At 52.0% G+C, this 13,095-nt stretch overlaps 1 protein-coding gene across 1 annotated transcript in view; it reads right to left on the bottom strand.

The window, feature by feature from the left end:
- plxnd1 (plexin D1) overlaps nucleotides 1–13,095 on the bottom strand; it is a 185,107-nt gene that overhangs the window by 106,204 nt on the left and 65,808 nt on the right. Inside the window, exons 8-9 of the mRNA XM_038812197.1 lie at nucleotides 3,934–4,045; nucleotides 341–445 (exon numbers count right to left, since the gene is read on the bottom strand). Of these exons, the coding sequence (XP_038668125.1) occupies nucleotides 341–445; nucleotides 3,934–4,045 (217 nt within the window). The remainder of the gene's footprint in view (nucleotides 1–340; nucleotides 446–3,933; nucleotides 4,046–13,095) is intronic.

Consider the following 13,095-nt stretch of genomic DNA (forward strand, 5'->3'; position numbering starts at 1 on the left):
TCTGGGTCACTGTCTGTGTGGAGTTTGCACATTCTCCCCGTGTCTGCGTGGGTTTCGCCCCCACAACCCAAAAATGTGCAGAGTAGGTGGATTGGCCACGCTAAATTGCCCCTTAATTGGAAAAAATAATTGGGTAATCTAAATTTAAAAAAAAAAAAAAAAAAAGGATCTGGAATGTACTGTCTGTGAGTGTGGCGCTCATTGACAAGGAGAAGAGTCTCCTCAGAATGGCTGAAACAACGCCCATAATCAGGCTAATTGTTCAGCAATTGTGCATTTGCTGCTTGCTGACTGTCTTTAAAACTGGTTGGATGATATGGAGACTATATTAGGAGTTTACCTCGAGCAACGCACTGTTGACCAAGGAGACTTTAATGTTTTGGACACTTCCTGTGGTCATTGGTGTGATGTACTTTGGTATCATCTGTGGACACTGGGTGAAGTTCTGTAACACAAGGAAGACCAGAGATAATCTGTGCGCATCAATACTGCAACATAATCAGCAGCAGGAAGCACCAGGCTGTCCGAACAATTTGCCTGGGCCAGGTAAGGTGCCCCTCATCCCCAATGTCCCCTGGGTTACAGAGAGAGGAAATCAGCCAGGGTTCCTGCTCCTGGTCACTGTCCAGTGACCCCTGGGTTACAGAGAGAGGAAATCAGCCAGGATTCCTGCTCCTGGTCACTGTCCAGTGACCCCTGGGTTACAGAGAGAGGAAATCAGCCAGTGTTCCTGCTCCTGGTCACTGTCCAGTATTCCCTGGGTTACAGAGAGAGGAAATCAGCCAGGATTCCTGCTCCTGGTCACTGTCCAGTGACCCCTGGGTTACAGAGAGAGGAAATCAGGCAGGGTTCCTGCTCCTGGTCACTGTCCAGTGACCCCTGGGTTACAGAGAGAGGAAATCAGGCAGGGTTCCTGCTCCTGGTCACTGTCCAGTGACCGCTGGGTTACAGAGAGAGGAAATCAGGCAGGGTTCCTGCTCCTGGTCACTGTCCAGTGACCCCTGCTTTATAGAGGGGGAAATCAGCCAGGGTTCCTGCTACTGATCACTGTCCAGTGACCCCTGCTTTATAGAGGGGGAAGTCAGCCAGGGTTCCTGCTCCTGGTCACTGTCCAGTTAACAAAGAACAAAGAACAAAGAAAACTACAGCACAGGAACAGGCCCTTCGGCCCTCCAAGCCCGTGCCGACCATGCTGCCCATCTAAACTAAAATCTTCTGCACTTCCGGGGTCCGTATCCCTCTATTCCGATCCTATTCATGTATTTGTCAAGATGCCCCTTAAACGTCACTATCGTCCCTACCACCTCTTCCGGCAGCGAGTTCCAGGCACCAACGACCCTCTGTGTAAAATACTTGCCTCGTACATCTCCTCTAAACCTTGTCCCTCACACCTTAAACCTATGCCCCTAGTAATTGACCCCTCTACCCTGGGAAAAAGCCTCTAACTATCCACTCTGTCTATGCCCCTCATAATTTTGTAGACCTCTATCAGGTCACCCCTCAACCTCCGTCGTTCCAGTGAGAACAAACTGAGTTTATTCAACTGCTCCTCATAGCTAATGCCCTCAATACTACGCAACATCCTGGTAAATTCCTTCTGCACCCTCTCTAAAGCCTCTATATCCTTCTGGTAGTGTGGCGATCAGAATTCAACACTATACTCTAAGTGTGGCCTAACTAAGGTTCTATACAGCTGCAACATGACTTGCCAATTTTTATACTCAATGCCCCAGCCAATGAAGGCAAGCATGCCGTATGCCTTCTTGACTACCTCCTCCACCTGTGTTGCCCCTTTCAGTGACCTGATCACAGTCCAGTGATCCCTGGGTTAGAGAGAGAGGGGAAATCAGCCAGGGTTCCTGCTCCTGATCACCATCCAGTGATCCCTGGGTTAGAGAGAGAGAGGGGAAATCAGCCAGGGTTCCTGCTCCTGATCACAGTCCAGTGATCCCTGGGTTAGAGAGAGGGAGGGGAAATCAGCCAGAGTTCCTGCTCCTGATCACCGTCCAGTGATCCCTGGGTTTAAGAGAGAGAGGGGAAATCAGCCAGGGTTCCTGTTCCTGATCACAGTCCAGTGATCCCTGGGTTAGAGAGAGAGGGGAAATCAGCCAGGGTTCCTGCTCCTGATCACCATCCAGTGACCCCTGGGTTAGAGAGAGAGAGGGGAAATCAGCCAGGGTTCCTGCTCCTGATCACTGTCCAGTGATCCCTGAGTGAGAGAGAGAGAGGGGAAATCAGCCAGGGTTCCTTCTCCTGATCACTGTCCAGTGATCCCTGGGTTAGAGAGAGAGAGGGGAAATCAGCCAGGGTTCCTGCTCCTGATCACCATCCAGTGATCCCTGGGTTAGAGAGAGAGAGGGGAAATCAGCCAGGGTTCCTGCTCCTGATCACTGTCCAGTGATCCCTGAGTGAGAGAGAGAAAGGGGAAATCAGCCAGGGTTCCTGCTCCTGATCACTGTCCAATGATCCCTGGGTTAGAGAGAGAGAGGGGAAATCAGCCAGGGTTCCTGCTCCTGATCACCATCCAGTGATCCCTGGGTTAGAGAGAGAGAGGGGAAATCAGCCAGGGTTCCTGCTCCTGATCACTGTCCAGTGATCCCTGAGTGAGAGAGAGAAAGGGGAAATCAGCCAGGGTTCCTGCTCCTGATCACTGTCCAATGATCCCTGGGTTAGAGAGAGAGAGGGGAAATCAGCCAGGGTTCCTGCTCCTGATCACTGTCCAGTGATCCCTGGGTGAGATCCTTGAATGTGATGGTGTTTCAAGTGCTTATCCAAGTGTTTTTTAAAAGTTGTGAGGTTTCCAGCCTCCGCTACCTTCCCAGGCAGTGCATTCTGATTCTCACCACCCTCTGAGTGAAATTGCTTCAAATCTCCTCGGAATCTACAGCCCCTCACCCTACAACTGTACCCTCTTGTGATTAACCCCTTAATCAAGGGGAACAGCTACTTCCTATTTACTCGGCACTAACCCCTCATAATCTTATACACCTCAATCACATCCTCCCTCAACATTCTCTGCTCTAAAGAAAATAATCCAAGCCTTTCCAGTCCCTCCTTATAGTTCAGATGCTCCATCCCAGGCAATACACTGGTGAACCTTGAATTGTTTTCATGTCTTCTTGAATTCCATGCACTTCAACCTTTTCAATCGGTCTCCCATGTGGGACCTTGTCAAAGGCTTTGCTAAAATCCAAATAAACTACATCAACTGCACTTCCTTCATCTGCACACTTGGTCACATTATCAAAAAATTCTATCAAATTTGTTAGGCGATGCCCTCCCTCTAACAAAGCCATGCTGATTATTCCTAATCAACCCATGTGTTTCCAAGTGGAATTAGATTATCTCCTTCAGAATTTTGTCCAATAATTTCCCTACCACTGATGCGAGACTCACTGGTCTGTAATTCCCTGGTTTATCTCTACCATTCTTCCTTAAAAGTGGAACAATATTAGCTGTTTTCCAGTCCTCTGGCACCTCCCCCGTGGCCAGACAGGAATTAAAAATTTGTGTCAGAGCCCCTACAATTTCCAGCCTCGCCTCCCGCAGCAGCCTGAGCTGCAATTCATCCAGGCCTGGGGTCCCCATGTCGCGAGGAGCGGCCGACACAGGGCGTCACCGTGCGCATGCGCGGACCCCCGACCGGAAGTGTAGGGCCCCGTATCAGCAGCCAAAGCTGCAAGGAGCACTCCGAGGCACTGCTAGCCCCCTCCAGGTAAGTGAATCACTCAGACTTTCTTCAGGAAATCCGGAGTGATTCGCGCGGCATTTTTCCCTGGGCGTAGGGACATAGCCCTATTATTGGAGAATCCCGCCCCTTAGGTATCTTTCTGAGAATTATTGGTTAATTCACTTGTGTTCTGACTCCGGGTCAAGTGGGGCTGGAATTGACCGCACACTAGCCCAGGGTGTGGTAACACCTTCTTACCTTACCTCATGGTTAACCTTTGCAATTTCACTGACACAGCGCGTTGTGCCTGCGACACATCGGTGCTCTTTGACACACCAGGAACAGGCCCACTTAGTCTGAAGACAGCTTCTACACCTGAAAAAACAGTAACCGAGTCAGTGTGTAAATAAAACTCACACTCGCCATAACCTGTCAGTGTGTAAATAAAACTCACTCATCGGCATCCAGTCAGTGTATAAATAACACTGACACTCACCCAGTAAGTGTGTAAATAACACTCACCGTCGCCCAGTCAGTGTGTAAATAAAACTCACTCACCGTCGCCCAGGCAGTGTGTAAATAACACACATTCACCAAGTCAGTGTGTAAATAAAACTCACTCACCATCACCAGTCAGTATGTAGAAGGGCTGATTTAGCAGATGGCCAAAGAGCCGGCTTTGAAGGCAGGCCAGCAGCACTGTTCAATTCAACAGCCTCGCTGGAATGTGGCGACTAGGGGCTTTTCACAGTAACTTCATTGAAGCCTCCTCGTGACAACAAGCGATTTTCATTTCATGTTTTCATTTTCAAATAACTCTCACTCACTGTCGCACAGTCAGCGTGTAAATAAAACTCACTCATTGTCAACCAGTGTGTAAATAACACTCACCCCGTCAGTGTGTACATAACACTCACCGTCGCCCAGTCAGTGTGTAAATAACATTCACACTCACCCAGTCAGTGTGTAAATAAAACCCACACTCACCGTTGTCCAGTCAGTGTGTAAATAACACTGACACTCACCCAGTCAATGTGTAAATATCATTCACTTACCCAGTCAGTGTGTAAATATCTCACATTCACCCAGTCCAAAGATGCGCAGGTTAGGTGTATTGGCCATGCTAAATTGCTCTTAGTGTCCAAAAAGGTTGGGTGGGGTTACTCAGTTATGGGGATGGGGTGGAGGTGTGGGCTTAAGTGAGGTGCTCTTTCCGAGGGCCGGTGAAGACTCGATGGCACGAAAGGCCTCCTTCTGCACTGTAGACACTATGGTAAAGTACCATGGTAAAGTAAAATACTATAGTCAGTGTGCAATTAACACTGACACTCACCCAGTTCTCTCCTAAATCTCGTTCACTTTAATTTTCTCTCTCTGATCCTCCATCACAGAAGGTTTATCAGAATTGTTGCAGCAGTTTCCGGTGGAGAGAGCAGTTGCACATTTGGTGGTTCCCGCTCAAGGTGGTATTTTTCAGTCCTTTTCCTGTCTGAGGGGTGGAGGTTTGGATGGAAAGAGGTGTAGGAATGCCCGGAGAAAGTGTAACTCCTCTGGTGTGGCCAGTGGATGGACCCACAAACTAGGAGTGGGGCGAGAAGAAAGGAGCAGTTCGTGGTGCACCACAGGGTAAGATTGCAGAGGGCAAGGGGATTGTTCTGCCCACCCAGTGGTCAACGGAGCAGCTGGTAAACTTTTTGAACGAGAAGTTCAGCCAGCAGAGAAGGGAAACCCTGGAGGCCCTGGCCAAGGTGGGGGAGCGGCTCAGAGAAGGGATTGACCTAGTGGAGCAGAGGCTGGAGTCCCAGGGCCGGGCGATCCAGAAAGTGGAGGAGGCGCTGGGGGAGCACGAGGAGCAGTTGGCCTCTTTGGTGGCTGAGGTGGGGGTGATGCGGGGACCCAAAAGAGGCTGAAGGAAAGGTTGGAGGACCTGGAAACCGCTCCAGAAGGGAAAACCTGCGGACTGTGGAAGGCATTGGAGGTGTGGATGCCGGCATGTATGTGACCAAGATGCTGGAAAAGCTGATGGGGGAAGGGGATTTTGATCAGCTTCTGGAGGTTGACCGAGCACACAGGTTGCTGTATAGGAGGCCGCAAGCCGGTGAGCTGCCAAGGACGATAACCGTGCGTTTCCACTGCTTCTTGGACAAAGAGAAGATTCTTTGGTGGGTGAGGCAGACGAGGAAGTGCACCTGGGAGGGAACGAGCTGCGGGCGTATCAAGACCTGGGCACAGAGCAGGGCTGGGTTTAACCGGGTCAAGCCTTCCCTCTGCAAGAGGGGGTGATGTTTGGAGTACTGTACCTGGCCCGCCTCTGGGTGACTTTCCAGAATCGAGAAAACTATTTTGGAATGCCGGAGGAGACTGTGGAGTTTTGAAGGACAAAGGACTGGCAGGAGACGGAGGACACTGAACTGTGAAGGAGATGTGAGGAGGTGTTTCCTCTTGGTGATTGCTGGAGAGTTTTTTCTCCTTCAAAATGTTTTGTTGGGCATGGTGGCAGGGTTCTGGGCGAGCAGCAAGGGTCAGGGCACCTTTTTCTGCTTTTTTGTTTTTTTGTTTCTTGAGGGAGTACAGACCGGGGGGGGGGGGGGGGGGGGGGGGGAGAATCAGGTGGGTTAGGAGGTGCCGTGACCTCCACTATATCATTCAGCTCTTGGGCGGGGGCAGCAATGCTGGCTGGGCGGGTTAGTTAATGGGAGCACAGTGTGGGGTGGTCAGGTGATTGGCGCAGGGGAGGGGGATGGGGCTGTTTTGTTTGGGGAGGGGGCAGCTGACAAGGGTGTGGTTAGTGTGGCGCAGCCGGAAAGAGAGTGATGATGGTGGACCTGGAGGGTTGCGTGACACAGGTCAGGGGCTGGCCCAAAAAAAGGATATGGTTGATCGGCAGGGGAGGGGCGAGGAGCCCCCCAACCAGGCTGGTCATGCGGAACATGAGGGAGTTTAATGAACAAAGAACAAAGAACAAAGAAAAATTACAGCACAGGAAAAGGCTCTTCAGCCCTCCAAGCCTCCTTCGATCCAGATCCTCTATCTAAAACTGTTGCCTATTTTCTAAGAAAGAAAATGGGCCGGTCAAAAGATCACGTAAATCCGTGCACCTGAGGCGGCTGAAGGTGGAAGTTGCTTTTCTACAAGAGACGCATTTTAAGACAGGGGATCAGACAAGACTGAGGAAAGGATGGGTAGGGCAGGTGTTCCACTCAGGACTGGATATGAAGACATAAGAACCTAAGAACTAGGAGCAGGAGTAGGCCACCTGGCTCCGCCATTCAATGAGATCATGGCTGATCTTTTGTGGACTCGGCTCCACTTTCCGGCCTGAACACCATAACCCTTAATCCCTTTATTCTTCAAAAAACGATCCATCTATCTTTATCTTGAAATACAAAGGGGTGGCGGTGCTGGTGAGTAAGTGAGTGACATTTGAAGTGAGGAACATTGTGGCAGATTCGGGGGGGGGGGGGGGGGGGGGGGGAGTTCGTGATGGTCAATGAGGGAAGGTCCTGGTAAATGTTTATGCCCCAAACTGGGATGATGTGGAGTTTATGAGGCGGGTACTGGAGAAGATTCCAGTCCTGGACTCATACCGGTTAATCATGTGGGGGGGGGGGGGGGGGGGGGGGGGGGGCACTTTAACACGGTCATTGAGCCAGGTTTGGACCAGCCGATCCCGAGGTCAGCGAAGGTGTCGGCAGCGGCGAAAGAGCTGAAGGGGTTGATGGAGAGTTTGGATTGGTGTCCACGGGGAAGGTGGTGCAGCAGTTGCGGAGGGCCAGAGGGGCAGTATATGAGTATGGGGAGAAAGCAAACAGGATACTGGCCCACCAGCTGAGGAAACAGGAGGTGGCGAGGGAGATTGGCAAAGTTAAGGACGGGACAAGGGTGGTGCAGGACCCTGTGGTGATATGCATATGCACGGTCGTGTATCTAATTATCTATTAATGTATATAGTTACCTATATGACCTACGGCCAGCAGCTCAGACCTGAACCTTAACATCAGGAGAGAGCACTAGCTGATTCTGAAGTGGGAGGAAATAACGAGGTGGTTGGAGTGACATGCTGCAGCAAGTTGGACAAGGCTTTTGTGATCTCAAACTGGACAAAGCGAGCACAAAGCTTTGTACATTTAGCACACCCTTCGGGCGCTTTTGTTTCCTTCGGAAGCCATTTGGCATCATTTCTGCTTCAGAAATTTTCCATCGTGCCATGGAGCACATAGTTGAAGAGTTCCCAGGCGTCCGAGTCTATGTAGACCACATAATAATTTGGGTCCTCACGCGACGAGCAGGACAGAAGGCTTCCCAGGGTCTTAAAAGGCCAAAACTTAACAAAGCGAAGTGTCAAATTGGGGTTGACAGCATCACCTTCTTGGAGATAGGCTCTATGCATAAGGTATGCAGCTGGATCAAGAGAACATAAAGGCCATTTTGACGATGCCACGTCCCACAGATAAAAAAGGCATCCTCGTTTCAATTGTACAGAAGAATTTGAGCAAAATGTCCCCAAGAATCCAACCCATGCTGATAAAGCTCCAAAGCTACAATTGTGACCTAATCTACACACCAGGCAAGAATCTCACTGTGGCTGACACGCTTTCTCAGGCCACGGGGATTAAAGAGATACAGCTGGTTGATGAGGACGTGCAAGTCAATGTTAACCTCGTCACCGCGTCTCTTCCAGTTTATGATGAGAAGTTATGTCTAATAAAGGAAGAAACAGCCAAGGACACAGTCCTACAAAAAATAATAAAGTATCTCCTGGAGGGATGGCCGAAGGGTTCCTGTTCGGGTTATTACAATGTGAGGGCAGAGTTGAGTGAGGTGAAGAGGTTTTTACTGCGACAGCCCAGGATTGTCATTCCACATTCCTTGAAGCCGCTACTGCTCAAGAAGCTCCATGAAGGGAACCTGGGCATTGAAAAGAGCAAGCGCAGGGCCAGGGATACAATTTATTGGCCAGGCATCAGCCAAGACATTGCGGCCAAGGTTGACAACTGTGGCACTTGTGAGAAGGTCTAGTGCAAGCAGAGCAAAGAGCCGATGCACATGGGTGAAATCATCACAACTCCTTGGCAGAATGTGGGCATGGATCTTTTTCACTTCAACGCCATCGACTACTTCTCTAATTATCTGGAGGTGACTTCCAGTGGCGGCCATGGAGTGAGTGGTGCATATGTGGTGGGTCCCGATCGCGGTGGTCTTTTTGTGGCCTTTTCCCTGGTTTGCAGTTGGAATTTTGGAAGAAAAAGGTGTAGGAATGTGAGCAGAGGAGATTGGCCCCCTAGTTTATGGAGCTGCGGATCAGACGTGCCCGATCAAGAGGAAATCAGTTGGTTAGAGTGGGTGAGGTTCTGGCAATGCACGCGGAGACAGCAGAAGGGCAGGGTCCAGCCCTACCGGCTCAGTGGTCAAAGGATCAGCTGGTGAGCTTCTTGAACTAGAAGTTCACCCAACAACGGAAGGGGAGTGCAGAGGGCCTGGCCCGGGCGGGTGGACTCGATCAAAGCGGTGGTTGACCGCGTGGAGACGAGACTGGCAGCCCAAGGACAGGCGATCCAGAGATTGGAGGAGCAGGCGGGGGAGCATGAGGAACAGTCCACCTCGATGGCATCAGAGATTGGGCTGATGCGAGCCCAGCAGAAGCGACTGCAGGAGAAGGTGGAGGATCTGGAGAACCAGTCACGCAGACAGAACATTCTGATCGTGGGTCTGCCGGAGGGGTGCGAAGGAACGGATGCTGATGCATATGTGGGAAAGATGCAGGAGGAGCTGCTTGGGGAAGGTGTATGTGACCAGCCACTGGAGGTGGATTGAGCCCACAGGATGCTGATGCGCAAGCCCCAGGGTGGCGAGCCGCCGAGGGCGATGGTGGTGCAGTTGTATCAATTCCTTGATAAGGAGCGGATCATGAGGTGGGCCAGACAGACGGGGTGTTGCACTTGGCAAGGTGACAAGATCTGTGTATACCAGGATTTGGGTGCAGAGCTAAGAGGAGAGCGAGCTTCAACAGGGTCAAGGGGACCCTTTCCAAGAAGGGCGTAAAGTTCGGACTACTGTACCCGGCTCGCCTATGGGTGACCTATGGAGGCCAGGAGCTGCATTTTGGCTTGTCGGAAGAGACAGTGGAGTTCGACAGAGACAATGGACTGGCAGGAGGTGGAGGACTCTGAACTTTGGTGGAGGAGATGTGAAGTTAGTGTACTGTGGTGTTCATTTCTTTTCTCTCTTTTTCGGCTTCAGGATTGTTTACCATTCTTTGTTAAGGGATGGGGGGTGGGATCCTGTGTTCGGGCCTGGGGAGGGGTTGTTTGTTTCATTTATTTCTTCTTTGATTGTTTGCACTAATGTTTGAGCGGGGGGGGGGGTTGGATGCTGGGTGCCAGGGGAGGGGGGGTGGGTATTAGGCTAGCTGGGTGGGCTAGTTCACAGAAGCGCAGTGGGGGGTGAGCTGAAGATCAGTGGAGGGAGGGGGTAATCGGGTGGGGGGGCGACAGTATTGCTGACAGGGAGGGGACCTTTAAAGTTGAGGAGGAGGGGGGTTGATGATGGTGCATACCCAAGGGTGGGTCAGGGGAGGTGTGGGACATAGAACAGTACAGCACAGAACAGGCCCTTCGGCCCTCAATGTTGTGCCGAGCCATGATCACCCTACTCAAACCCACATATCCACCCCATACCCGCAACCCAACAACCCCCCCCCCCCCCTTAACCCTACCCTTATTAGGACACTACGGGCAATTTAGCATGGCCAATCCACCTAACCCACACATCTTTGGACTGTGGGAGGAAACCGGAGCACCCGGAGGAAACCCACGCACACACGGGGAGGACGTGCAGACTCCACACAGACAGTGACCCAGCCGGGAATCGAACCTGGGACCCTGGAGCTGTGAAGCATTTATGCTAACCACCATGCTACCCTGCTGCCCTACATGAGCCAAAGGGAGGCTATGGCTGATCGTAGGGGAGGGGCAGGGTGGCCCCCTCCCAGACTGGTCACGGGGAATGTCCAGGGACTGAATGGGCCAGTCAAAAGGGCCCGTGTGTTCGCGCACTTGAGGCAACTGAAGGCGGATGTGGCCATGCTGCAAGAGACACATTTGAAGAAGGGGGATCAGATTAGGTTAAGGAAGGTATGGGTTGGGCAAGTGTTTCATTCAGGGTTAGACTTTAAAACGAAGGGGGTGGTGTTTTTGGTCAATAAAAGGGTGGCGTTCGAGGTGGGGAATATAGGTGGGCCTGGGGGGGTTGGCAGAGATATGTTTTAGGTAGTGGGAAGCTGGAGGGAATGTCTGTGGTGTTAGTGAATATATATGCCCCCAACTGGGACGGCGTGGAATTTATGAGACGGATGCTGGGGAAGATTCTGGACCTAGATTCGTATTGGCTGATTATGGGGGAGGATTTTAACACGGTGTTATAACCTGCCTGCTTACCATTGGCTGGGGACTAATGACAATCCCACAATCCTGTGGGAGTATGAGCTTCCCCAATGATGGGGGTGGAGAAATCATTAGCAGACTCTCTGCATAAATAGAGCTGGCCAGTTTGAAACCAGCAGAGAGAGGAGTGAGCAGCAAGGGAAGTTGCTGCTGCTGTTGTGTATATATATATATATATATGTTATTGTAAATAAATGTTATTTCTTTGTATCCTTAAAACTCGTGCTGGATTCTTTGTGGCCCTCACAAAACTGGCGACGAGGGTTAAAGTGAATAGCTGTCTACACTGCTGAAGCCACCTCCCTGGATTTTTGTTGGATACAGGTTGGAAGTTGTTTTCGCAACATGGCGTAGGGCTACAGGGGCCGGCGCGGAGCAAATGAGGCCCCCAGCCCCCCACTAGGCCGCCCTTAGATGCATGCACGCCGAGGTCCCGCCAGGTAAGACCACACGCGGACGTCGGGGTGGCGGCAGGTGATTCGCGCCCGGCCCGGCGATTCTCCAACCCGGCGTGGGCTGAGAGAATCCTGGCCCATGTCCTGGACAACACATTCTCAACTTTATAAGTTTCAAATAGTCCACTTGTAATTGAAATGAAATGAAAATGAAAATCGCTTATTGTCACGAGTAGCTTTCAAATGAAGTTACTGTGAAAAGCCCCTAGTCACCACATTCCGGCGCCTGTCCAGGGAGGCTGGTACGGGAATTGAACCGTGCTGCTGGCCTGCCTTGGTCTGCTTTAAAAGCCAGCAATTTAGCTAAAAAAACTCAGTGCAATTAAACATTCATTTATGGAATAGTTTTGATTGCATTTTGTGTTTCCCACAGAATGTCAGAGAAGAATGGGTGATGTTTATTTTCAAATACATCCAAAGATAAGTGACTGAAACTTGACTGGTTTGTTCAGAGTCAGATGGTCTGTTACTGATCTGCACTTTGGAAAAAATGACTTGGTTACAACTTTACCCGTCACTTAGTGACGTTCACATTTATCAACCAACCCTGTAATCTTCCCTGTTCCCAGGAGCACGGCTCCAATCTCGAGTCTATTTGCTCAGAGAATGCCTGATGCTTCACAATGAACTGGTTGTAAATTATGGTCTGTCTGAAATGATCAGTGCTGCTGTAACATAAGGCGGCTGTTGGGTTTACTCCAGGTCATGTTGTGCAGGAGGGGCTGCAGCCTCTGACATAAAGAATAGATTCATCTATAGTCGCGGACTCCACGGGTGGAATCTTCCCATATTTTTCCAAAGAGTCAGTGTTAGACTGAAAACTAGCGGATCGCTCTCCAGTTGCACAGACCAGGGGCGGGATTCTCCGACCCTGCGCTGGGTCGGGAATCGCCGGGGGGGGGGGGGGGGGCGCCAATCACACGATGCCACTCCGATGCTGGGCCGCCGAATCAGCGGCAAGCGCGCCGGCGTGTTCTCCGCAGCCCCCCCCCCCCCCCCCCCCGGCGATTCTCCGCGCTCGGTGGGGTGAGTGCCCACCGAGTTTGGCCGAGTCCCGCCGGCATCGTTCTTGTGTGGTCCTACCCGGCGGGACCTCGGCGTTCATGCTGCGGGGGCCGCCCTGGTGTGGGCGGATCTGACACCGTGGAGGGGCCTCCACGGTGGACAGGCCCGCGAATGGGGCCTAACAATCGGTGGGCGGCCTAATTGCATGGGGGGGGATGCTATGTTCCTCCGCGCCGGGCCCCTGTAGGTTCCGCCATGTTGCCCGGGGGCCAGCGCGGAGGAGGCAACCCACCTGAATGCACGGACTGTGTGAAGCGCTCCACTGCCGTGCTGGCCCCCAGTGCCGTGCTGGCCCCCAGTGCCGTGCTGGCCCCCAGTGCCGTGCTGGCCCCCAGTGCCGTGCTGGCCCCCTGTGCCGTGCTGGCCCCCTGTGCGGTGCTGGCCCCCTGTACGGTGCTGGCCCCCAGTGCCGTGCTGGCCCCCAGTGCCGTGCTGGCCCCCAGTGCCGTGCTGGCCCCCTGTG

The sequence above is a fragment of the Scyliorhinus canicula genome, chromosome 11 (assembly GCF_902713615.1).
Source record: "Scyliorhinus canicula chromosome 11, sScyCan1.1, whole genome shotgun sequence".
NCBI lineage: Eukaryota > Metazoa > Chordata > Chondrichthyes > Carcharhiniformes > Scyliorhinidae > Scyliorhinus > Scyliorhinus canicula.